The sequence below is a fragment of the Solanum lycopersicum genome, chromosome 6, assembly GCF_036512215.1.
Source record: "Solanum lycopersicum chromosome 6, SLM_r2.1".
NCBI classification, from domain to species: Eukaryota; Viridiplantae; Streptophyta; class Magnoliopsida; order Solanales; family Solanaceae; genus Solanum; species Solanum lycopersicum.
In genome coordinates, this window is record NC_090805.1 from 43,253,308 (window position 1) to 43,278,425 (window position 25,118).

At 32.7% G+C, this 25,118-nt stretch overlaps 4 protein-coding genes across 6 annotated transcripts; 3 read left to right on the forward strand and 1 right to left on the reverse strand.

Annotated features, from left to right (window-relative positions):
• The first annotated feature begins 587 nt into the window (after nucleotides 1-587).
• Nucleotides 588-3,856, forward strand: LOC101251389 (subtilisin-like protease SBT3.9). The gene is made up of 3 exons (XM_004241778.5): nucleotides 588-1,051; nucleotides 2,099-2,196; nucleotides 3,593-3,856. Exons 1-3 carry the CDS (start codon nucleotides 852-854, stop codon nucleotides 3,655-3,657), a joined length of 363 nt encoding a protein of 120 aa, XP_004241826.1. The 5' UTR covers nucleotides 588-851; the 3' UTR covers nucleotides 3,658-3,856.
• A 679-nt stretch (nucleotides 3,857-4,535) lies between these two features.
• On the forward strand, nucleotides 4,536-8,875 carry LOC101251099 (calcium-dependent protein kinase 11). Of its 2 annotated transcripts, none has more exons than XM_010324456.4 (8): nucleotides 4,536-5,288; nucleotides 5,482-5,625; nucleotides 5,732-5,884; nucleotides 5,972-6,087; nucleotides 6,977-7,144; nucleotides 7,418-7,642; nucleotides 8,208-8,351; nucleotides 8,452-8,875. In XM_010324456.4, exons 1-7 carry the CDS (start codon nucleotides 4,730-4,732, stop codon nucleotides 8,346-8,348), a joined length of 1,506 nt encoding a protein of 501 aa, XP_010322758.1. In that variant the 5' UTR covers nucleotides 4,536-4,729; the 3' UTR covers nucleotides 8,349-8,351; nucleotides 8,452-8,875. The 2 variants fall into 2 exon arrangements, with proteins under 2 accessions (XP_010322758.1, XP_004241825.1); XM_004241777.5 differs by having other exon boundaries at nucleotides 8,468-8,875.
• A 708-nt stretch (nucleotides 8,876-9,583) lies between these two features.
• LOC101250811 (large ribosomal subunit protein bL21c) lies at nucleotides 9,584-12,789 on the forward strand. Of its 2 annotated transcripts, XM_004241776.5 has the most exons (5): nucleotides 9,584-10,000; nucleotides 11,456-11,536; nucleotides 11,927-12,028; nucleotides 12,121-12,195; nucleotides 12,466-12,789. In XM_004241776.5, exons 1-5 carry the CDS (start codon nucleotides 9,707-9,709, stop codon nucleotides 12,550-12,552), a joined length of 639 nt encoding a protein of 212 aa, XP_004241824.1. In that variant the 5' UTR covers nucleotides 9,584-9,706; the 3' UTR covers nucleotides 12,553-12,789. The 2 variants fall into 2 exon arrangements, with proteins under 2 accessions (XP_004241824.1, XP_025887364.1); XM_026031579.2 differs by lacking the exon at nucleotides 11,456-11,536 and having other exon boundaries at nucleotides 9,660-10,000.
• Nucleotides 12,790-13,090: 301 nt separating this feature from the next.
• LOC101250311 (uncharacterized membrane protein At4g09580) lies at nucleotides 13,091-19,331 on the reverse strand. Its single transcript, XM_004241774.3, has 4 exons — nucleotides 18,123-19,331; nucleotides 14,600-14,870; nucleotides 14,324-14,494; nucleotides 13,091-13,537 (listed from the first exon to the last, which is right to left on the reverse strand). The coding sequence occupies exons 1-4, from the start codon at nucleotides 18,449-18,451 to the stop codon at nucleotides 13,406-13,408; spliced, it is 903 nt and encodes a 300-aa protein (XP_004241822.1). The 5' UTR covers nucleotides 18,452-19,331; the 3' UTR covers nucleotides 13,091-13,405.
• Nucleotides 19,332-25,118: the final 5,787 nt, after the last annotated feature.

Genomic DNA, 25,118 nt, shown 5'->3' on the forward strand with positions numbered 1-25,118 from the left:
TAGTATGAGGCTTGGCTTGAGTCACTCATGACTCTAAGCAACATGTTACAGTTTGAGATAGTTTCAGATCGTGATAGATTTTTATTATATGATGTTGCTATATTTGTTGTTTGCTTATTCATAATCACAGGCAACGAAATCTGTACATTTGGTTTATGGATGCAGACAACTCGTGTAAGACATATAAATAATACCCATTTTTTATCTTTATCCAAGAAAAATAAAAAGGACAAATCAGAGCATCTCTAACCCAAATTTTTTTTAAAAAAATGGTTTGAAGAAGTTGTTTTACAATTAAAATAATAACAATTCAACTGTTACTGCAGAAAATGTTTGTTTTACCAAACATTAAGACCGAAACTTTTTTCCTTTTTTTATTTACATAAAAATAAAATATAATGGAAAGCTACTCTTTCATGGTGTTCGTTTGGAAATAACTTATTTACATTAAATTACGTACAAGTAAATATCATGTTTAAAAGCTGATTAAAAGAATAAATTATTTATATACAAAATTATAATACTATCGTGTTTGGTTTGTACAATTAATTCAGATATAAGTAATGAAGATTTTATATATTTATTTCGTTCAAGATAAAATATCAAATCCTTAAAATGTAAATTAAACTAATACACGCATAATTCCAAAACGTATGAGTTGACCTTGTTTGTGAACACTTGGACATAGACAAATCTATAATAATATGTAACGTAAATTTTAAGGCAGAAAAGTATATATTTTGTGTATAAACACGAAAAGGAATCAAAAAATTTGTAAAGACACTGAAACTTGGTCATTAAGGAGAAAAAGCCCAAAAATATCCTTTTGTTTTTATAAATAGTGCCTAAAAATGATGAAGAAAGATCAAATACTTTCTTCAATTCTCTTGTTTTTCTTCTTGTTTACAGCCTTTATCACAACAATGGCAGATTCACAAGCTTCATCACAACCCTCTAATGAGTCTAAAGTTCATATAGTGTATACTGAGCAACCTAAAGATCAAGAACCTGAAGAGTATCATATCAAAACCCTAACTTCTGTTCTTGGCAGGTTCGAATTATTTTTCCAATTCTATCCTTTTTTTCTGTTTTGAATTGCAATATAGGAAGATGGGGTTGTGGGTAGGTTTGGATTGACCCTGTTTCTAATCAATTTCATCAAAGATTTGATCTTTTTGTAAGATAATAAATTTGATTTTTTTTTCCATATGGGGTTGGACTTTGTCTTTGTTTTCATGCTGAATTTAGTTTTAGGGGGTTAGACTTTTTTTTTTCTGAATTCATTTTCTATATGTTTGATTATTAAGAATGTGAGAGGTTGTCTGATGGGGCTAAGGAGATGTAGAGGTTGGCCAAAGAATACTGGGTGAGGTGATTAGAATGTACATAGCGTAACTTCAGTTTATTGAGGACATGACGCACCATAGATAGGAGGTTTTGGGGGTTTGGTAGTCTGAGTGTTGTCTCTGTGCATTCCAATAGCATTAGCACTAATCTTGTGGTTTCTTGCCCTTCGATTTCTCTTAATACCTGTTGTTCTTTGCTTCGATTATTGCATTTTATGAATGCTAGGTAATGATTGCATGCTTGGACATTTCTTAAGGGAATGGTGAGGGACAAAGTGATTAGATCAACTAGTTCAAAAGTTATAGGAGGAGTAATATGATTTAAAGGATTTTGTTAGTTTATTGTTTTAAATTATAGCTCTGTTACTGCAAAAATTTATGCAATGTATACTCGAACTTTAGGAACATGTAGTGGTTCATACCAAGTTTATTTTCTGCAAGTAGTTAATTTGGACAATCAAAATTACTATCTAGTCTAATTGACTTTTGTGATCTTAATTTGAATAGCGTATGGAACTTTTCAAAGCAAACTTTCCAATATTCATTCAATCACATATTGTAGTAATGAATGAATAACGGTTTCAAGATCATTTGTTGTATTCTTTGGTGAGGAAAGAAGGGACAGAAAATGCTTGCTATCAATTATCAATTTTATGTAATTGTCATGATTATTGTACGGTAATGTATTGTATACTACAAATTTTTGGAGTAAAAATCCTGATATTCTGTGTATACTTGTGGTAATCAAAAAGTGAGGAGGCTGCAAAAGAGGCATTGTTATACAGTTACAAGCACGCAGCTAGTGGATTCTCAGCAAAGCTGACTGCTGAGCAGGTTTCTGAGCTCTCAAGTAAGAATTGACTTACTACTCTTTCAGTATTATTGATTAAATTATCTTGGTATATGGTTGGTCTGTATCTTCTTGTGAGATCAGTAATTAGTATGGTGAATTTAAATATGACAGCCATAACGCTTGTCTGTTGAAGTACTTGGCATTCATGTTGAAAAGTTGAACATAGTTTTTCATGTTCAAGGGATTGTTGACAATTAAGCACATTTCTTGTTTCTTGCTAAATCTCAAATTCAAAATATGTTTTTAATTTCATCATTAATAGTTTAACCATCAGAAAATAGAGTGAGGATGTTTGTCATGAATTATGTAAGAATCGTTTGGATTTTATTTTTTTTAGCTTAAGAAAGGGGCAGGGGTTATTTTAGGACAGGTTTAATGGTTTTATATGGAGCATATTCTTGACCAAGATGGTCCACTATTGATAGGCATGGTTTCCTTTTCTTTTGTTCTTTTTTTTAATGCAATCAATACTTTCTTAGTGCTGGATTTGATAACAATAATATCTTACCACTTTAAAAAAGACTATGTGAAGAAGCACAATAGGAATGGCAATGTTAATGTAGGACTTCCAACTTTCATGAAAAGTATGAGAGGAATCATTCGTTATTGATCAATTTTCAACTTTACATGATAAAAGGACAAGAGGAATGATGTTAGGTGTACATTTTTTGGGAATAATTTTGGGAAGGAAATGCCCTGAGACAATAGGTTACTTATCAAAATATGTGTAAGTTCCTTTATTTGGAAAAATAAATTCCCAGTCATAGAAATGTTACTCCTAGTGGTCCAATACCTTCATGTTGCAGTGATGCAACTGGTGCTTTGATATTCAGCAACCCTTACTAAAATTGCTGAATTTATAGCCTTCCTTCCTTTAGAATGCTTGCCCTTTGCTACAATGATCAACTTACTGGTGCTTGGATATTTTCTCTTTTCAGTTTCAAAAACAAAATACTTACTGTTGATGTCTTCTCCTAAGTATCTCTACGTCATACAGATTCATCTTTGTTTTACATCCTTGAGTATCTCTACGTCATATCGATTCATCTTTGATTTACATCCTTGATGTCTATCAAAAAGTCAGCATTGTAGTTCTGGAGTCTGTTTTCCAGGATGTCTAAAATGCAACAGATGCCTTAATTTTTATATGTTCTTTATGCAAAGTCCGACAATTCTTGAAGTTGAGCAATGTTCCAACATTAAGTCAAATCCCTCCTATGATATGGTCATTGTGTCTATTTTGGCTTCCGCTTAAACCTGAGTTTTGTAATTCAATAATGCATCAGTTTTTGCATGTACCTTCCTGGAAAATATGTTCTACGATAATTTTGCATCGTTCTATTCGGGGGTTTTATGCTCTAAGACTAGCCTAACTAAGATATCACTTTTGCAGAGTTACCTGGAGTGCTGCAAGTTGTTCCAAGCCAAACAGTTCAGTTGCACACTGGACGCGTCTGAAAGACTACTTTTGAGACCTCATCTCAAAAACAAGTTTCCTTGATGTGTATAAACTTGCTATCTATGCTTGTTTCAATGGTGTTTTGAACTTAGATTGAAAGACTATCCCTACTCCCTAATGTAATTGTGGTACTTGTCGCTGTAACGCTCGTTTTAACTATATGAAAATAAAGTCGTCTGCTTAATATACTTGTACAAATAGTTGTCTTGTGATGGTGAATAATTTAGGCAAAAAATGCCACCAAAGCAGCAATGAACTTTGCATCTCATATAAAACATCACATGAACTTAGTTTATGTTTGTTTTGGCGTGAGAATTTTCCAAGATATAATAGTAATTGGGAACAGTTTTATAGGTTAATGTTTTGCTACATCTCTTTTTTCTAATAATCCCCCCAAAGAGGAAAATAAACAGATTTTACGATCATGTCCCATTATAAAGGTTTTCTAAATTTTTAAAAAATGTACTGCTTTTTATCAATTGGATTATGCAATTTAGTTGACATTTTCATATCCAACCAATATGTAAACTAGTGGAACACTGCAAATGCAATTACTAGTTGTAGGTGAAGAAACAAGAGTTTGACTTTTGTATACAAAAACGATATACAATGTTTTTATATAGACATGTCACTTAAAAAGTAATATTCGCCCTCTATAAAATAACTAATCAAGACAAGTCACGTGTTTTTAAAATACATTTATTATTAGTAATGTTATCTAGAAAGTAACATTTACCCTCCATAATAAGTGAACTTAGTAACTGAAAAATATCTAAATCAGACAAGTGACATGTTACAACATAGGTGTAAAAATTATTTGCCATATAATAAATCTGAAAAATATAAAATTGATTGATGTTGGACATGTCTCCCTTCCATTTTCCAAATCCCACTCTACTTTGTCTTTACAACTAACACCACATTTCCCGCCAGATAACACTGACCATACATCAACAAAATTGGTAACAAACTTTTACATATGGAAAACACACACAAAAAAAAAACATAAACTGAAAATTTTTCCTCAGTTTCTCCAAATTCAAGAAAACAAAAGAATTGTTGTAAGAAAAAATGGCACAAGTTGTAGCAAAAAAGAGACCACCTATATCCTCAAAGCCATCTCCCAATGTTCTTCCTTACCAAACTCCAAGATTAAGGGAACATTACACACTTGGTAAGAAATTAGGGCAAGGGCAATTTGGTACAACATATCAATGTACTGAAAAGGCAACAGGGCTACAATATGCATGTAAATCAATTCCAAAAAGGAAACTTTTATGTAGGGAAGATTATGAGGATGTTTGGAGAGAAATTCAGATAATGCATCATTTGTCTGAACATCCAAATGTTGTTAGAATCAAAGGGACTTATGAAGACAATCTTTTTGTCCATCTTGTTATGGAATTGTGTAAAGGGGGTGAGCTTTTTGATAGGATTGTTCAAAAGGGACATTATAGTGAAAGACAAGCTGCACATTTGATGAAAACAATTGTTAAGGTTGTTGAGGCTTGTCATTCTCTTGGTGTCATGCATAGAGATCTTAAGCCTGAAAATTTCTTATTTGATAGTTCTGATGAAGATGCTACTCTCAAGGCTACAGATTTCGGGTTGTCGATTTTTTATAAGCCTGGTTTGTTTTCTTGGAACATTTAATACTGTCTTATTTCATGTTTTTGGTAGATCCAAATGGATTTTGTGTTGTGAATGAATTTGGTTTCTTCTAATCGATGGAAGTATTAGGACGGGAATCTTAGTAGCTCAGTTGGTTGGCTACGTGAAATTGGAGAACTTAAAAATATACTCTTTTTAACATTTTGTGGCAGGGCAATATGTCTCTGATGTTGTAGGAAGTCCATATTATGTTGCTCCTGAAGTGTTGCATAAATTCTATGGACCCGAAATAGATGTATGGAGTGCTGGAGTCATCTTATACATCTTATTATCTGGTGTTCCTCCTTTTTGGGCTGGTAAATTTACAATGTTGTAGTTTCATTTTTCTTGTTTTCTTACTAGAAAACTAAGGATCAAGGATTTACTATCTGTTATTTTGTTGTTTCCTTTTTCCGCTTTCAGAGACGGACAATGGTATATTCAAGCAGATTTTGAAAGGGAAGATAGATTTTGAATCTGAACCTTGGCCTCACATTTCTGATAGTGCAAAAGACTTGGTTAAAAAGATGCTCGATAAGGATCCTAAAGCGCGAATAACTGCTCATGAAGTCCTATGTGAGTACCACCTATTTAATTTGCTGATAAGGTATTAGAAAAGTTTGTAGTTTCATTATGAGAACTTGTCTTTTTTTTTTTCCCAAGGTCATCCGTGGCTTGTGGACGATGCAGCTGCTCCAGACAAACCTTTGGGATCTGCAGTGTTGAATCGTCTTAAGCAGTTCTATGATATGAACAAACTTAAAAAGATGGCTTTACGAGTATGTACTTCTTTTATACATCTTTGCTCTTTTGCCAACTTGTTGTTTCTTGGATTTCATATAATGTATCATCGCTTGACTGCATAAAATTCTTAACTAGGAACATAAACACGAGTATATTGAACAGCCTGAAAGTGATATAGGTGATAGTGTTTGAAGAAGTCCTTGAGATATTATGCTTATCCTATGACATATTCACTACTTTGGTACTTCTTTAACGGTTCTTCTAAAACTTATATGTTACAATTCCACCGGAAATTATTTGATATGAGCGAAGTTTCTGAGAAGATTGTCGTAGACAATCATCTCATTAGTCATGACTACTTGTTCATCTCATCCTTAGAGATAGAACTCTAGAACTATGGTTTTGTACAAGAAACATATTTAAGACCTCTTAATCTTTTCCGGTGTCTCCAACAATGAAATCCAAGTGATTCAGTGTGGTATCTAAGGAAAATGCTGATATCGAAAGAAGGTAACTTAGATAAAGCTACATGTTTAGATACCGTTTAGGATGGTTAGGGTCTTAGGGAAATCCTTTTAGGTATTTAAAGGACTTATTGGATTCTGAAAGTTCTTCGAAAAAACTTGTATGTGGTAGAAAGTAATAGAGGCATATTATTCGAAGCTCTCAATTCTCAAGTACTAATAGGACTTTCAGTTAAATGTAGAATTTAGCTACTTGTATCTCAATTAGAAGTTCAGCCAAAATATGTTGCTTCTAGCAATGTCTCAAAACAAAAATCTCACTCCAGAATCTGAATTATCAGCATGTGGGATTGTGATGGTTTTCAATAGACTATTTTCTGTTGTGCAGACCCTTATTGTGTAGTCATGGATTTTGCATACTAGATTGATTTCTGATAATTGTAGTACTTAATACAAACAGGTCATAGCAGAAAGGCTTTCGGAGGAAGAAATAGGAGGTCTAAAGCAGTTGTTCAAAATGATCGACACAGATAGCAGTGGAACAATCACATATGAGGAACTGAAAGATGGCTTGAAAAGAGTAGGATCTGACCTAGGAGAGTCCGACATCAAGGCCCTGATGAAAGCGGTACTTGCTAATTTCGTTTGTTTTAGAATCTCTATAGATCTGTCAAAATGCATTTTCAGTTATATTTTACAAAATCATTTGGCACATAGATTGTGCATGATCAGATAAAAGCATGAGAATTTGGCTGCACACATTAGCCACTAGGTACTTTTTATTGATCCTACCTGCTTACAGGATAAAGTAATTCTAGAGCGTGAGTGGGAACAGCAGCCCAAGATTTTAGTCCCTCTAAAATAAGTAGCAAAAATGACGCGGTGAGATATGTTTTTGCAGGCTGACTTTGACAACAGTGGCACGATTGACTACGGTGAATTCATTGCTGCAACATTGCATTTGAATAAGATGGAGAGAGAGGAGAATCTGCTTGCTGCATTCTCCTACTTCGACAAAGATGGCAGTGGTTATATCACAACTGATGAGCTTCAACAGGCTTGCGTAGAATTTGGCCTTGGTGATGTTAAATTGGATGACATTATTAAAGAGATTGACATAGACAATGTAAGTCTCCTTAGCTATAGTTACTCTGCATTAAAAGAAAAAAAAAAGGCTTTGTACAATGTTTAGTTCATCCATGTCCTTTTTATAAGATTTTCACAACTATCAACAATTTACCTACTCGTTATTCGGAACACCAGAAGTTGTGGTATCTTATGAGCCTAACATAGGTCACATACCTCACGACATATCACATAAGATTGAAAGGTATTTGATTGAAAGGTATTATCCAATACAATAAGCAGTTTTCTTGCTTCTACAAATGTATGCTGTGGTGGCCTTGGCCCAAAATACCTCAGATATTTGACCTTTGCACCTCACCCTCATTGAGTCCAAGAATGTGTGTATCATGTGAAGTAGTGTTATGCGTTATAAAGCCCTTCACTTTCCTCTCCCACTCCAACGTGAGTCGCTAAAGTGTAATTACTAATATGCACCCCTTCTTGAGGAGCTTGTCAGCCTAAAAATCTGTCAGTCCTTCTCTTTGACCTGACCTCATCAACCAGCCCTCCGCATGGGCATCACATTTCTGAGTTAAGTCAAGCTAATATATTCTTCTGTTTGGCAGGATGGACGTATAGATTACGGCGAATTTGCAACAATGATGAAGAAGGGAAATACAGGATTTGCTGCTAGAACAATGAGAGGCAATTTGAATTTTAACTTGGCTGATGCACTTGGAGCAAGTGACAGTGAGAAAAAAGAATAGAAGGTTTCTACTTCTATAATATATCAAAAAATGCATATTATTAGGAAATGTATTATACCAACATTATATTTAGATTGTTTGGTATCTAACTCTCTAATTCTAGCATGATTGTTTACCAGACCAAGCTGATAGAATACGTTGGACCAACCAATAACCAGAGGAGTTCAAGGAGGCTTTCAACCGGACGAGAGGGGTCAAGTAGAGCTGTGTTTGCCAAGACAATGTTGGGCTATTACCAGCATATATTGGTGCTCTATTATTTTGTGATGGTAGATAGATTTAGTGCTATAGTAGCAAAATTTCAGTTGTTGCTACTCTCAGCAACAGCATGCCCAGTATCTTTCCACGAGCGAGATCTGGAGAGGGTGGGATGTAAACAAACGTTACTCCTACTTTTGCTACTTTATCTTATATAATTTGAGGGTTTTTCCTCTAGTTCATAAATTCTAAAATATTACAGTTGTTTGTACCTGAGAAGTGTTGTAAAAACCTTCTTTATGTCTATATTAATTTGATGTTACTGGAAATTGAGTACCTTTTAAGATCATTTTGTCATATATTAAACACTAAAATAAATTTCAGTCTTCTTTTATTTGTGTAATTTTTTTGATTTATTTTTTTTTCCTTCCAATTTTGCGGGCTTGATTTTTAACATAACAAATGGCATTACTTTTGTTCTTATTTTACTCTTCTTACCACGTATTTGTAATCTTACTTCTACGTTTTAAAGATAGAATAATTATTTTTTAAGAGCCTCAAATTAAATAAAACATATCAAAAATAGTACTAGCACTATGAAAATTAAATATAATGTATATGTAATTGCAAAAAGTAGATGGGAGGCTTTACATAACTAACCTCGAGTCAAAATTAAACAATGATGGCTTCAAGAGTAAATGACCTATTATATAATTTAGAATATTTGTTAATCTCTCCATTTCAAAAAGGATGGTCTAGCTTGCCTTGAAACAGAATTTAAGAAGAAAAAAAAATTTTTTAATCTTGTGATTCTAAATTAAAGTTATGTCAAATGTACCAAAATATCCTTTAATCTTGTGGTCTTAAACATGTCACGTGGAAAGTTCAAGTTAAAATATTATGAAAAAAGGAAATGAGTTTTTTGTTTTGAAACAGACTAAAAAAGGAAATAGAGACGTTCTTTTTGAAACGAAGGGAGTATTATGTTACGAGAATATGTAAATTTATACTATTTCTAATACAATTATTTTTAAAAAAATAAATAAAGGATTTCGGGGTAAAATAGTCATTTGGCTACCACTGCAGATAGGATAGGCTTCAACAGATAAAATTGAGAGAGAGACAGAGAATACCCAAAAAAAACCTCTCACTCTCTAACAATGGCAACCCTTTCCCTGTGTTCTACATCTTCCCCCTCAACAGCACTTTCCAAGAACCAAACTTTTCTTAACACCCTTTCTGTTCCCAAAGCAAATTCCAATGTTACTTTTCTATCTCACTCATTTTCCTCTCTCAATCTCCGTTTCTCCAAGCCCAATTCTTTATCCTCTTTTGTACCCAAATACTCAGAATCTGAAGCTCCAGTAGCTGAAGTTGAAGCTGACCAAGAAGAGCCTGTTGTGGAAGCCACTAGCTTGGAACCAAAACGGGAAGAAATCTTTGCTGTTGTTATGGTGACGACTCACTTCCATTCATGTTTAAATTTGTGTAGACATATCTGTTTGTTTTCAATTTCGAAATCAATGTGAGGGTACAATTTAGATTTTTATTGAAAAAATTATGAGGTCCCAAATGAAAATTTGAAAATTCAGCGGAAAATGTTTCAGTTGTCTGTTACCTTGAATTTTTTTCTCGAAGGAAATAGGAAATTGATCTATTCCCTCTAAGGGAATGTTACTTTGTTGTATAGAGATCACAACTTTGGTTCAAGATTGTCATGTGCTCAACCTTTGATATCACAAAAGCAGTCGGAATTTTAATAAGGGGAATTCAAAATTACTCAGACCTATTATTGAAGCAATTTCTCGAATTAACCTTTGCCACTAGAACGAAAACTTCCTTTATGTCAAACGGATTAGAAGTTCCAAAAATTTGTTTTCATGAAGAATGTTCCACCACACCTCACTCACTTAGTTCATATTTCGTGTTTGCTAGTACTGTTGATACATTACTGCTTCCTATGGTGTATGTGGTGAAAATAGGGAGTGTTACAATGAAATTCTTTCGTTCTGTTATTTATACGTCAATGCCATTCTGTGATGCTTAGGTTTAGCATTCTGTTTTAGGGTGTCTTAAAGGAACAATACACATGTCTATATGTTTGTGTCATATTGACTTGGCAGTGGTGGTGGCTATTGGAAATGTTAAAATAGTCCGTGCTAAATAAGCTGAACTGAACTTTTTATATGCTTAGTATTCTCCAGTAGAGTTGGCTGATGTTAACAGAAAACTATAATTATTATGAAGACATGACGAAGATTTAGTACTTGGTATATCCTTACCTGTGTTCTGGACACCATCCAATTTCAAAAATCTCAGTCTATGTTCTCTTTGGTTTTAGTTTAATTTCGTTTTACAAGTGGGCCATCTATTTTCGGTAGGCGTTTCCTCTAGTTAAGTTGCAAAGGGGTTCATATGGCAGATTAGAAGTAATATAACTAATAAATAACTGATAACTATCATTTAGTTCTAACTTTAGGTGTTATACAGTTGTCAGAGGGAATACATATCTACAAGTCCATGCAAACATTTAAGCAAAAGTCTAGTAATTGTTGAAATTTGATTTTGAGGTTGCCATATTCTACACTTTCATCTTTTATTTAATGTGAATTGTGAACTATTGTATTTAACCGGAGAAAACATTCATGTTTACTACTTATTTGATGAATATTTTTTCTTTTCCATGTGGAAAATACTCACTCTTGCGAGGAGATTATAGCTGCTATTTCAATCTGATCATTATTCCTGCTGCTAACAATTTTCAAGTCCTCTAGGTGTCAAATTTTGTGCTTTATTTTGTTCTTTTTTCTTTTTTTCAGATGAATGTGACACTACCCTAATATAACTCTATGGGGCTTGTCTTTAATACGTTAAGCTGTTTGTTCATTTTTGCTCTTTCGCTTTCATAGGTTGGATCTCGGCAATATATTGTTTTTCCTGGGCGGTATATCTACACCCAGAGGCTTAAAGGTGCAAATGTCAATGACAAAGTGAGCATTTTTGGTCTTAATTTACAATTGATTTCCCAAAATCTGGTTACCTCTCTGTGGCTTTGGCTTTAGTTACGTGAGTTGTTTTTCTTTTTCCTTGTCTCGCTATCTCATATCAACATTGTGGTGTCCAATCAAAAAGAACTTGCTTGCAGCAATTTCTCAATTATGTCAAAAGGCATCAATTTCAACCAATAGTGACATTTGCTTGTCCTATTTCTATTATCTTTAATACATTGTCTTCACCAGTTATTTTCCACGGAAGCTAACACTTGATATAAGGGTTATATGTGTATGTCAAGGTTTTCTTGCCATATTGGCAATACTCTTATTTCAAAATTTCCACAATGAGGATCATTGTTGAAGCATCTATACTTGTTGCTTCTGCAGATTATCCTAAACAAGGTGTTACTTGTGGGAACAAAAACAAGTACTTGGGTTGGAAAACCAGTGGTGCCAAATGCAACAGTCCACGCTGTTGTTGAAGAGCAGGTCAGACATCATTCTTCCTCTGCTGTAGTTTCCACTGAGTATATCTTGTTTACTTGACATATCTGTTGGCTCATTATTACATTTCCATGCAGTTGAAAGATAAGAAGGTTATCGTCTTCAAGTATAAGAAGAAAAAGAACTACAGAAGGAATATTGGTCACAGACAGGTATCAAAGAACTGTTTTTAGTGATATCTGAATAACTATAAAGTAGTTTGAACTTTTTTAACCTATCTGTTTGCCCTTAAAGCAAGGCGCACCGTAGTCTATCATAGTTTTAACTATGTCTGCAAATAATTACCATGCAAACATGAAAACTGTCTAAATCAGTGAGCTTACAGCCATGTATGAGACATGCCCCTTAAAATGATATTTGTGCAGAATATCATAACTTGCCCTTGCTTATGCCAAACTAATTCGGTTTCTGTAATCATGCAGCCAATTACTCGGATAAGAATAATGGGCATTACTGGTTATCAAGATTCACCAGCAGTCACCCTTGCAGACCTAGAAGCAGCCAAGTGACTTTTAGGCTCAAAATTACGTCCAAATTGCTGTTTTCTCAACATCTGCTTAATAGTGCCTTTCAGGATTATGTAGTTTTGTATAGACCGAGAAAGCAATGACAGAAATGAGTTTTGGAAGGCGCATTTAACCTCATGTTTTGTTGTAATTTCCATCCATTTTGTTTCTTTGCATGTATTATTTGGTTGAGCAATGTACTTGAGTTTTGAATATTGAAGAAACCTCTTTTTGACTGAACAGCAGTTATTCTTTGCACTTACTAGGCCAAACATGTCTCTCATTCATCATCTTCTTAAATTGCAAGTGATTATTATGACCTCTTTATCTTCTTCTCAAGTACCAGACATGTCTGTTCATGTCATAGCATTTATGTGTAAATTGAGGGTTGAGAGATTGTTAAACCTAACACGTTATCGTAGACTTGAGGGAATTAATTTTCAGAAAGTAAAAACAAGCTCTAAACAAAGTTGCAGCTATCTATAACATGGCAGTTGGGATATGACCATAAGATCAAAGAAGAAAATACTGAACAGTGAAATGACTATAAGATCAATCTTGAATCAGAATTCATATCAAAATCTGTCTGCTACATTTGACATTACCTTAAACAATACTACAGGTAAGTTCGGGTCAGAAACAGACTAACAGAGGGTAAAACATAAGGAGTTGGTAAAGAACACAACGTTTTCCACTATTCTACCAGTGGATTGGACAGTCAAATGTAGATTTCAAATTAGATCTATCTTGCTATGTCTTGCCTCTGCCTCTCCAATTTGCTCCGACAATAAAATTAAACTATATCTTCTATAAGTTACTTTCCAAGAGGATCCGAATTGGCCTTCTGGGGGGAGCTTTATTCGTATATTTTCTTCCTCTTCAAGATGGTAGGTAATATCGAGATAAAACCAATGAGGAAGAGCACGGACAAGGTCTTCAGATCGTATAGATCTTTAACAGACTTCAGCTCACCAAGAGCTAGGCCAGCCTGACAAGTTAAAATAAAACATCACATATGAGATTACAAAAATATACTGGAGTGATTACTCAGGTCTCACAAGTGATATTGGCACTGCGAACTTCAACAAAAGATGTATCATCTTAGTTAGTTCATAGACAAGACAAGAGAGATGCATTGCCAAATTATTCACTTGGATAGTTTTAGATGATATGCTGCCGTCAACAGCTCACATGATTTTAACTCAATTTCAGAAAATGAGCTTGATGATTTTTTAATTAATGTACGCACCAAGTATAGTTTTTGTCTTTTTATGGAAGTAACACACAAAGAACCTTCACCATTACTATCACATTATGGGACTCCACATCACCTGAAGAGGCTAACTCTAAATGCTACCAAAGTTAGATTGTGTTGGTGTACTTCTACCATTTATTGCAACATCTATACTAGTGCCAAGCATGACATCCTGGAACTGATTTACCCATTTATAAAGAGAATACGCCGTCAGCTTCTTGCGTTTTTTAAAAGAGTATTTGGATGGTTAGAGAGTTGGGAAATAGCCTCTTTACCTCCACGAGTAGGGGCTGCATACACTCCCGACTCAAACCTCCCACACCCAACTGTGAGATTTCACAGGGTATGTTGTTGTAAGAGAGTCACCACACAAAGGAAGATAATTACTTTTTTAAGAAAGCATGTCCTCTAGATGCATTATACCAATCATTTCAGAGCAAAATTGAGTAATACAGTTGAAAGACATCAAATACGGACAAGCATGACGGGGAAAACCACCACCAGCTGAAGAAAGTTTACCTTGACTGTAATATATGCGGCTGGAATGAGACCAACCAATGTGGCCGAGAAGAAAATATGGAATGGTATATCCACTATTGGAGATGCCAAGTTGATGAAAAGATTTGGCAATGTTGGAGTTATTCTCAGAAACAACATATAGTTGAGCAACTTATCCCGACGCTTGGCTATCTGAAACCACATGTTACACATTACTATGTGCCAGAAAATGAAGGAAGCATGACATTAGAAGATCAGCAGCACATTAACAGTAAACAGTTTCAGAACATCACAAACCTCTGCCTGGAAGAATCTCAATTTTTCAGGCCACAACCAGCTAACCAAAGGTCTGCCAATTAATTTAGACAGAAAAAAGCAGGATGATGCACCAGCTGTAGCATTAAAGACAACCAAGATAAGCCCTTTAAGAACACCAAAAAGTGCTCCTGCAAGTAGGGACATGAATATTGTCCCAGGAATCATAAATGTCTGCATGAATATATATGTTGAGCAGTAACCCAGAATGAACTTCGCAGGATAAACTTTGGCATATGTTCCAATATTATCCCTGAAGGAACAACCAAGATAATAAGTTATAACAGTACCATACTAGATAATAACTAGAAAAAAGTGGTCAAATATTATATTAAAACATCATGCCAAAAAATATCTACAAATAACATTTGGTCACAGAACCTTTGCATGAAAAGATTTTAATTAAGAAGCAACATTACAACCAGAAATTCATGATGCTGAACAATGGTAAGAAGACTGCTAGTGGTTTTCAATCTAAACGATTGAAAGTGAACCTTGTTCTTCGAGCTTCGTACCCCATTAGGTTTGAGGAGTATCGAGCAACCAACTCTCTCTTGTCATAATTGAACTTCCTCTTTCATTTCCTTAGAAATTTTTGAGTATAAAAGTGACCTGATATTTATCTTCCTCCAAATCAATTTCTGACAAATCCAATCCTTCAAAAGGAAAACTATGCCTCTTTTATTTTATTTATGTAAACCAACAACAGCAGAAAGCATTACTAATTAATGAGCTGGTACTGTCAATGTCATCAACAGAAAAATAGATTTTCCTCCCCTCACCTCACTTTCTCCTCCTCAAATTGCAATTGTCCCCATTGACCAATTGGTCATGAATTCATGATCAACCCACTCGTGCCTCATACTTAACAAATTCCACATCGTTCCTGATTTTCAAGCTTTAATCGTGTTTTAAGAGATGTATTGTTGTGGGACTACACTAGGTATATTGTTGATTGCATCAGATTTTCACATTCAAAGAACAAATTTTTGGTGAAAGAAAAGAGAATACAAGACTTCTGTAAGGCTTTTCACTCCATTTTACAGAAAATATGCCGTTGAGTCATTCCTGTTAACTCAAACTGGTTTGTTATTATACAGAAATGTTACAGGATCCTGATGCTTTTACTAGACATTGGAGCATTGTACTGCACAATCTTGCAAAATTTATCTCAACAACCGGTACACAATAGAAATACACTTTTTCTTTATAACTGAGGTATCCAAGCTAGATTCCGCACATCTCTACTATTCCACTGGGTAAGTCTACCGACAATGCTTAAGATGAGAAGAAATCGCCATCTCTGTTGAAATTCTAACCCAAGACTCCCATGGTTTTCACTCACTTCATTGACTGGTAGGCCGCACTCATGCGTCACCCATTCTGAAGAGATTGTACTTTTTTTCTCATCATAATGTGTATCAGCTTATTATGTTCTTAACTCACAGATCACAGTATAGGCTCAATCAAATGGTTGCATATGTATTACTTTGGTGAGATAGGCATTCTACTGCTAATAGTACTTTTGTGCTTAAATATCTGGAAATTGGTACCAAGTGATATAACCCATTTATCAGTTTGACAGAGCTTCCTTCACACTATTGCTCTACCTACCGTCTTCCAGCTACTTCATGTATTTGGAATTAGATGAAAGGCTTAGCAGAGCCCCTTAAAGTTGTCCGCAAAATTCACTTAAACACCTTAACATGCCCATTTTTCTATTAGACACTCAAACCTTAAAAAATAAGTACCTATCAAACATTTTTCTAAGACCTGGTGAAAAGAGGAAGTGCGTGTAATACACATGCAGCTGATGTGGCAAAATAGCAAATAAAATGAAGACATGTGCAGTTAAATTTAAAATAATTGTATAAATGAATGAAAAGAAAAGAATTTTAACTTAAAAAAGAAAAAGAAAAATTCATGTTACCACCGTCACACCCACCTGCACCCGACACCACCTCAAACCTTTCCTTTTCTTCTCTCACTAAAATCACCTCTTGTCCAACACTGTTATTTTCTAAATGGTGATTTTGACATATACTAAGTATGAATTTATCTTCTTCTTTTTTCTCTTTATGTTTTCTTTTTTGTTCCTATTTCAAAATTGATAGTATTTGTTTTTCTTATAAAAAAGAATCTGTTCATTGTCTTTTTGTTTTGATTTCAAATTTACTTTCTGTTCTTGTTTCGTAATCAAGAAAGAAGGGGTGTGAACCGGAGGCAGTGTGTGAGGCCTCCATATTTTCCGGCAAAAAAAATGAATGGTGATCTCCATTTTTTCAGGCTAAAAAACTTAGATTATGTTCTTCATTTTTTCTAACAAAGGAAATGAGGGCAGTTGACTACATTTCTTATTAAATTAAGCATAAGTTTAGAAGAAGCAAATCTATTAAAAAAAATGTAAGGTGGTAGATTTTATTGTTATGAATAATTGGCGGCAGCAGGTCTGCAATTTTGATAAATTAAGTGAATTATGCGGACAACTTTAAGGGGCTATCGATGACTTAAGCCTAGATAAAAAGTGATACCAAGCACCCAAGTCTTTCCAGGCCCTGTGTTCCATCTGAGCACCTACTCATTAATTGATCTAAGGAAACCGTAAGTCTTAAGGAGATTAAACTAAAAGGATATAGTAGAAAAACGTACTAAAAGACAAAAACAGTCTGCAATTATCACACCTAAATTTCTTCTGGCACACAGATAAATACTCAAATAGAAGAGAAATCTAGACTGGAGAAGACGAGAAGTTTCTTCTTTCATACCAGAAAAAAGAAGTTAAAGGTTTAACTTGTACAGTTTCCTTTTTTCACTATCAAATTTAAGGCCCCAACTTCTGAAACTAAGCTGACAACAGTACATTGATGAGAAAGTCACACCCCTCCGCGTCCTAACTAATGCACACACACAATGAAGCATTTAGGAGGAAAGCTGCTTTAAAAAGGACATACACAAATGATTTCTCCTACATGCAGATCAAAACTAATTGTATCAGAAAATTCCCCAAATGCAGAAATTTGGAGTGCAGTCAGTCTATATGGAGCTCACCCAACCACTCACTGCACAAGCTGAGTGTTCTCAAAAAAGTGTATATATAATAGTTGCAACCATAAACTAAAAGTAATAAAAGCTTTGTTTTATACCTCAACCAAATAGTTTTCACAGAAAAGGTACATGATTGACCACATATACAGCTGGGGCAGCAGAAAAACACAACTGCAAGATTACAATCACACAACACAGGCACCTCAAACACTTAGTAGGGTTAAGCCCCAAGTATCACTTGATACGTGGCAAGCAACAGGAGCTTAAACACAGCAATGACTAGCAACATAACTCCACAAGCTGCTTAGGTCTCTCTAAATTTGACACCCCGCACGAAATGCACAAGCAACCACGATACAGCTAAACTTAACAAAAGCAGATTGATGCTACAGTTCAATGTCACATAAACTATACCAATCAAAAGCAGGAAATGAAACACAAAAGCAAAACAATTGCCTACTTGAGTATCCGGAGGTCGGAAAGGGAACGAGGCAACTTGAGTTTTCCATATTCAGCAGCTGGCATTGTCAAGTATATAGAAAATAACCCTACTGAAAACACCACAAATACACCCAAAGCTGCCGCAAATTCCCATCTTGACAACGGGAACTTCCCTTCCTTATACCTTTTACCAGTCGGTGAATCCTCAGCTCCCGGCGTCAAACCTAAGTTCATTTCCTCATCCCTTGTCAGCAACCGCCCCGTATCCACTACCAAACTCCTTGGCGCAGCCATTGACAACAACAACGATGCTGGTGACGATGATGAACGTGACACCCTATTCTTCATTCATTTGAATTTATATAACAAAATTCAATCAAACCCCACCAAAAAAAATCCAAGAAACAAACCCCCAAAGCAAAATCTTGAATTATCTATCACCGGAATCAAAACCCACAAATAAAATCCAAAAATAATCACCCCCAAATCAATAGAAATTCAAATCAAATCAAATCGCAGAAAATCCACCAAAAAATACAGAAAAAATCTATATTTGAAATCAAAGAAATCAACCAATTTCTTATTTTAAAAAAAAATAAAGATCAGAATCAATGAAACCCCAACAAGAAGATCCACCAAAAATACAGAAAATTCAAGGGTTGAAATTAAATTCGATAACCAATATAATATAAATAAATAAAATAAAAAATGAGCAGCAAAAAGACTGTAGGTAGCTGAGATTTCAACTGAGAAGGTGAAATATTTAAATTAGGAACTTGACATTTATTTTTATTTTTTGGGGCTTTAAATGCAAAGCAATATTGATTTTACTGGTTTTTGGGAAGAAGAAAAAAAAGATAGGTGCATGAAGAGTTTAAAGTCAATGATGATTAATGTGGAAGTAAGAAGATGACTACTGGGATTCTTTCGACCCGCTTTTCGAGGGAGACACGGTGGGAAAAAGGAAAAATCTTCGATTCCGTCTCAATTTTCGTGGCATTTAAATATAGCTTATAAATAATATGTATCGATTTCAATCTTTAAAACGATTCGATTTCAATTTAACTAATAAGAAAAACACTTATAAAACAGCTATATAACTTCTAACAATTTAACGCGAAAAAGACAATAATTATAACTTTATAAATGCTCATAAAATAGAAAGAATTAATAACCAATATGAAAAGAGCCATACAAGTATAACACCAGAACAATTAAGAAAGAATATGAAACTAACTTTGAATTTTTGACGTTTTATATAATATGAAGTTATTAAATCAAAGTCGTGATAAAGTGCAAAAGGAAAAATAAAGAACAAAAAACAACATCTGGCAAGGTTTTAGATTAATATTTAATATTTATTTATAAATAAAATAATAAGTTATTATAATTTTAATGAATTATCAGATTACAGTATAGCTAATATTAAATAATAAAATCAAACTGATAACTCAAAAATTATCTTTTTAGAAAATCATTTAAAAAAAGTGCTAACCTTATGACCGAATAGCAATAAATTTATATTTTAAAAAAATTAATTTGATTTATGATGGATTCAATTTTTTCACAGTTCTATTTAGATACGGCTAATTTTATTAAAATTTTAAATTAAATATTATTTAAATTAGAATTTATATAGTATAAGAATTAATCTTAATTAGTATATATTTTGTTATATCAATACTTTTTGAAATTATTATAGTATATGAGTAATTCTTAAAAACATAAAACATCATATTAGTTTAATTATAGAACAAAAGGGACTATACACTTTCCTTTTTTGTTTCAAAAGGATATAAAAAAGAATATGATACCATTGACTTGGATTATATTTTTGCGGAGATAATTTGATGGCAAAAAAGGTACTAGTACTTAATAAATTTCACATTATAAAATCGAAATCGATAAAAAGATAAATTCAAAAAAATAAATTTCCATTAGAACACATATTATGCTTAATTGAAATTTACTACTCTTTGTTTTGTGGTGCAACTTATAAAGAAGCTATCATTCCATATTAAAAAACATTTTAATATTAATGAAATAATTATGTACACTAATGCCTAAAATTTGTTTTAAATTATAATTAACTTTTTTTTAAAAAAATCTTATAAAATTTTGTGTCCAGTTAACTTATGTCACATAAAATTGAGATTAAGATATCAATGTTTAAACAAAATGAGTTGACTCAAATCACATCAACCTAAAATGATCTTTTAAGTATTTAGAAGGATTATTAAATCAAAGAAATTTCAGAATTTATTTCAAACGGATTTATCTTTTGTTTTTAAAATTGAAAAAGGAAAAAGTATTAGCACTTCTTTTTTTTTGCTATTATGAAATGTCTCAACATTTTTCTTTAAATGAGATGAAATTTAGAGCCATTTAAGTTCAAGCTTCGAAATTGCGTTGATTTTTGAAAGAATATTACTTCAAAATAAATTTTTCAGTATGATTTTAAATTAGCGAGTCATGCCTCTAAACAAGTATTGCATAACAAAACAAAAACCTTTTAAACTAAAGCTTTTTTCAAATGATATGTCTTGGTGAATATTATTTCAAATGTTTGATACATTGAAAATGTTATTATGGAAATAATTGTATCATATTTGATGTATCTGTAATATTGTTTTTTGTAAAACTTAAAACTCAGAACTCTTAAAATAATACTCAACAGAAAAAGCAAGAAAGTAATTTTTGTGTATGATAATCTGATTATCCCCTCCCCCATTAGCATAAATTTGCTGGCCATTTCAAAAGGTCAGGTTATATATTTGGTTAACTAACTACATTTGATAGCCAAATATACAATAGGTATACACTGTTTGTATTGAAATTGTATATTTCATGTATATCTAAAAGGTCTGTAGGATTCCCCTACAATTAAATCAGATTCATTCCAAGATAATCCAAAGAACCTGTTGCTATCCTATGGGCTATGTTTTACATTGGGCTTTCAACTTTTGTGGACTGGGCTCCAAATGATATTTTGTCAATATTGGGCTTTCAGTTTTTGTTGGACTGGGCTCCGAGTGATATTTTATCATTATTGGGCTTTTAATTTTTGTTGGACTGGGCTCCAAGTTGATAATTTGTCAATTGGGATGACAGCTTTTATTTAGTAGCACAAATGAAGTTACTTTTTTTTTTTTAATTATTTCATAGACAAACAAATTAACAATCATTTTTTCCCCAACTTATGGTGTTCCTATTATGTCTTAAAAAAAATATTTATATTACATCTAGATAAGGAATGAGAATTGAACTAACACTATATTACATAGAAAATTTTCACTGATACAACTAGACTATATGCATTGATGATTTTAATGTTTCTTTATGACATACCATAGCATACTTAAAGCGATATATTTTGATTTTAAGTTTGTTAGGTATACGTTTTACTTGAGTCGATGACCTATCAAAAGCAATCTCCCTGCCTTCACAAGATAAAGTTATATACGCACCATCCTCCCCAAATCTCACATATCGCTCTCGTAAGTTAGTTGAGTCTAAAAAGAATACCAAATCTTCTTCTAATCTAGGAACTTATATATTACTACACCATATAGAAAAGTACAAAACTAATTGAATGAGAAATTTTAATCAATCATATATATATATATATATATATATATATATGAATAGTACTTTTCGTCTGAGATGATCATAACATGTCTTCTTCCAGCTTTCAACACAAGCAACAGCTAATAACATATAATTACAAAAAGAGAGGAAAAAAGGAAGTTGAAATACAAGAGAAAGAATTAAAAAAAAGTAGAAAGTATATAAAGTGCAAATTGTACCAATAAAAAATGGAAAAAGGATATACATGATATACAAATGGCATGGGGAATGGTATTTTATTGCTGGTCCAAACATTTTGACAGCCTCATAAGAACAACAAATGTCCTGAGTTGTCTCAAACAAATATACATAAAAAATAAAAGGAACAAGAAAGAGACAAAATGGAACTAGACTTGGAAAGTAATCATCAAAGTGTATATAGGAGTTATATTATTTTAGTAATTAAATGTTAAAAAGTATAAAACATGGCTTATGTGGGGAGACATGTCCTTGTCAATCTCAACCCTACTTAAAATATAACCTAACCCACCCCCCAACCCCCCACCCTCCTTTCTCTAGGACCTTGTTAAGTCTTTTTCAAGTTTAGTTGCCTCCCCCCCCCCCCCCCCCCGACTTCAATCACATTATGCATGTCTAGCTCCAACTTGTGTTAAGTGATACGTAATCCGGCATTTAAACTTGATCTTAACTGATATTAACGCATTTTAACACTTTTAAATTTGTGTAAAGTTGAACAAATAGTAACATTCATTTAACGTGGAGTGATACATGACAGCTTGTGTCCTGTATGTGTTATGTCACGTATACGCATTTGTCTATTTGTTCAATTTTAAATAACTTTAAGTGTATACTTGTGTACACACAAAGTTGGAGAACATAAATATGAGTTGAATCCAAGTCAACGAATAATTTGTGTAGTTTTTTTTAAAAATAAAATAAAATTAATCATGGTACTCAATTCAGTTTGCCTTAATCTAATTCCGGTAGCAACTTTTCACTAACGCGAATTTCGAATAACTCCATTCGTCAAAATTTAACTATGGTTGAAAACTTCGATAAGAATTTTTTAAAATAAATTGGAAAAGTGTCTACTTCGGAGTATTTGAAACTAGCAACTTAATCCACCATTAGTTTTTATAAAAGAAGAAAATCTATATTACTAATTAATTATTTCTACGGTAAGAAAAAGGCGTTATTTCCTAATAAAGCTTCAAACTGAATGTAATTTTAAATAATTATGAAGAGGTAAATTTGGACATTTTTTTCTCAAAAAGGTTGGATAACAAGTTACTTATCATTGTTAGCTTTCTCATGTTAAGTTAAAAACATATAATTACTTTTCGTTAGTTTCACTATAATCTAACATAACACAAAACCTCTTCACCTAATAAGTTTGTCACTCTAATTGACTCCATATATAAGTTGTAAATACTCACTCCTTTGTCCTACATTTATAAACGACGTAAACAGTATTACAAATCACAATAATAAATTTAAAATATTTAAAAGACATATAAAAAAATTAAAATGTGTCTATATAAATTAGACCAGAAGGAGTATTAATTTTCTTACTCAATATAAACTAGAACCCTTTCAATATCCAGTGCATTTCTTTTTGTGGAGGTAGGGTATATATATAGTCTTTTTTTATATATATATTTTTAATTTTAAATGTATAGTAATAGCTAGCTAGATTTGTAATTTGGTATGTCATCATATATATGATGAAAGAGTTGAAAATTTAGGTTAGTTTTGTTGGGGAAGGCAGCAAAAAACTCCACAGGCCCACCAACCGCCCCACTTGCTTAGTTTACACTATTACTTGTAGAACAATCATTGGCCAAACCAATCCCCCACCCCAAGAAAGATAAAACTAGCTATAATTGGAAAAAAAAGGGGTTAGTTACCTGTTTGGTACAGTCAAGTTTTCGAATAACGTTGATAGACAGAGTTATATGACACTTTTAGTTGATGAAAATGACAAATATCTTGTGAAATTAATTGAGATGTGCAAAAATCAGTATGCACAACAGGATCATAAGAAATATATTCTAACAATGGTATTGTTTATTTCAATATTTTTTAACTGCTATAACGAAAAGATACTACAAAGAACATATAAATTGATTTAGAAAAAATTTGGATATTGTAATAAATATTGTTAGTGAAAAATCTGACTATATAAGGTATTACTTTCTTGTTTTCGGAAAGTAGCGTGTATATAACTTTATTTCTATATATCTTAGAGATGATATAAAGATTGTTTATAATAGATTTTCAACTCACTTACAATATATCAAACATAAAAAATATAAAAATTACAAAAGTCATTTCAAAATAAAAATAGCAACGACCAATGATATGATAAATAATGGCAGGTAAATACTCTAATATTTTGTAATAATAGAATCGAAATTAATTAAGGTAGTAGTAGAGTAATAATGTTTGGAAAATCTTGTTATTATTAACCATAATTATAGTATCTGCATTTGATTAGCATTTTCACTTTATTTTGGAAATTGGCGGCTGGAGAAGAGTTCACACCAATACACTTCAACTTGAGTAGCTCAAATAAATGATTGTGCCTTCTTTTGCCATTTATTAAGCAAAAAAAAATAAAAAAAATTACAAAACACATACTGTATTCTCTATTTTAGATAATATCAAAATTACGACCAAGTCATGTCATTATATTGTGATTTGTGAATATGCTGTAAATTAAGCCTTGATAAAATTCACTCAATTTTGTCATGTTTAATTGTTTAATCATTCTTTATCGATGTAGTTTATTTTGACTCTTTCAAGTTCGATCGATTTGAAAGGTGGACTATATATAATTAACTATGAGTTCTTTTTTAAATATTAATTACTTTATCTTTTGATATACTGAAAAATAAATTTATTTATGTCTGATTTATTTTAGGGCAATTTTCATATATAGTAAATATAAAATTGATAATATGATATAGCAAAATTTGCATAATTGCACTCCATAGCAAACATATAAATGTATAATTCGCTATACATATACAACTGAAGCGAATTGTATAAAATGAGAACGAGAAAGAGAAAGAGACTTGGGCGGAGAATTGTATAAAACGGATTGTATAATAACAAGTGTATAGAACGATTATACACAATTTGAATTTGTATAAAAAGAGACAGAGAGAAAGGCAAAAGAGACTTGGGCAGAGAATATACGATTGAATCGAATTGTATAAAACGAGAAAGAGAGAAATTATATACAATTTGAATTTGTATAAAACGAAAAAGAGAGAAAGAAAAAGAAACTGATAGATGAGTATTTTTATTGTATAATTACAAGTGTATAGGACGAAAATGTATGTATTTGCATGTGTATATACAATTTTCTCTCGATTTATACAAACAGAAACACAATTTATACATTTCGTTTCTGTTTGAATAA

Bases quoted from the DNA above. Each gene is read 5' to 3' on its own strand.
- LOC101251099 (XM_010324456.4), top strand. From the start codon at position 4,730: ATGGCACAAGTTGTAGCAAAAAAGAGACCACCTATATCCTCAAAGCCA. The intron at 5,289-5,481 runs GTTTGTTTTCTT...ATTTTGTGGCAG, and splicing joins GTCGATTTTTTATAAGCCTG to GGCAATATGTCTCTGATGTT. The intron at 7,643-8,207 runs GTAAGTCTCCTT...TCTGTTTGGCAG, and splicing joins AAGAGATTGACATAGACAAT to GATGGACGTATAGATTACGG.
- LOC101250311 (XM_004241774.3), bottom strand. From the start codon at position 18,451: ATGAAGAATAGGGTGTCACGTTCATCATCGTCACCAGCATCGTTGTTG. The intron at 14,871-18,122 runs GTAGGCAATTGT...TTGTTCCTTCAG, and splicing joins TCCGACCTCCGGATACTCAA to GGATAATATTGGAACATATG. The intron at 14,495-14,599 runs GTTTGTGATGTT...ATGTGGTTTCAG, and splicing joins TGAGATTCTTCCAGGCAGAG to ATAGCCAAGCGTCGGGATAA.
- LOC101251389 (XM_004241778.5), top strand. From the start codon at position 852: ATGATGAAGAAAGATCAAATACTTTCTTCAATTCTCTTGTTTTTCTTC. The intron at 1,052-2,098 runs GTTCGAATTATT...GTAATCAAAAAG, and splicing joins CTAACTTCTGTTCTTGGCAG to TGAGGAGGCTGCAAAAGAGG. The intron at 2,197-3,592 runs GTAAGAATTGAC...TCACTTTTGCAG, and splicing joins GCAGGTTTCTGAGCTCTCAA to AGTTACCTGGAGTGCTGCAA.
- LOC101250811 (XM_004241776.5), top strand. From the start codon at position 9,707: ATGGCAACCCTTTCCCTGTGTTCTACATCTTCCCCCTCAACAGCACTT. The intron at 10,001-11,455 runs GTGACGACTCAC...TCGCTTTCATAG, and splicing joins AAATCTTTGCTGTTGTTATG to GTTGGATCTCGGCAATATAT. The intron at 12,029-12,120 runs GTCAGACATCAT...ATTTCCATGCAG, and splicing joins ACGCTGTTGTTGAAGAGCAG to TTGAAAGATAAGAAGGTTAT.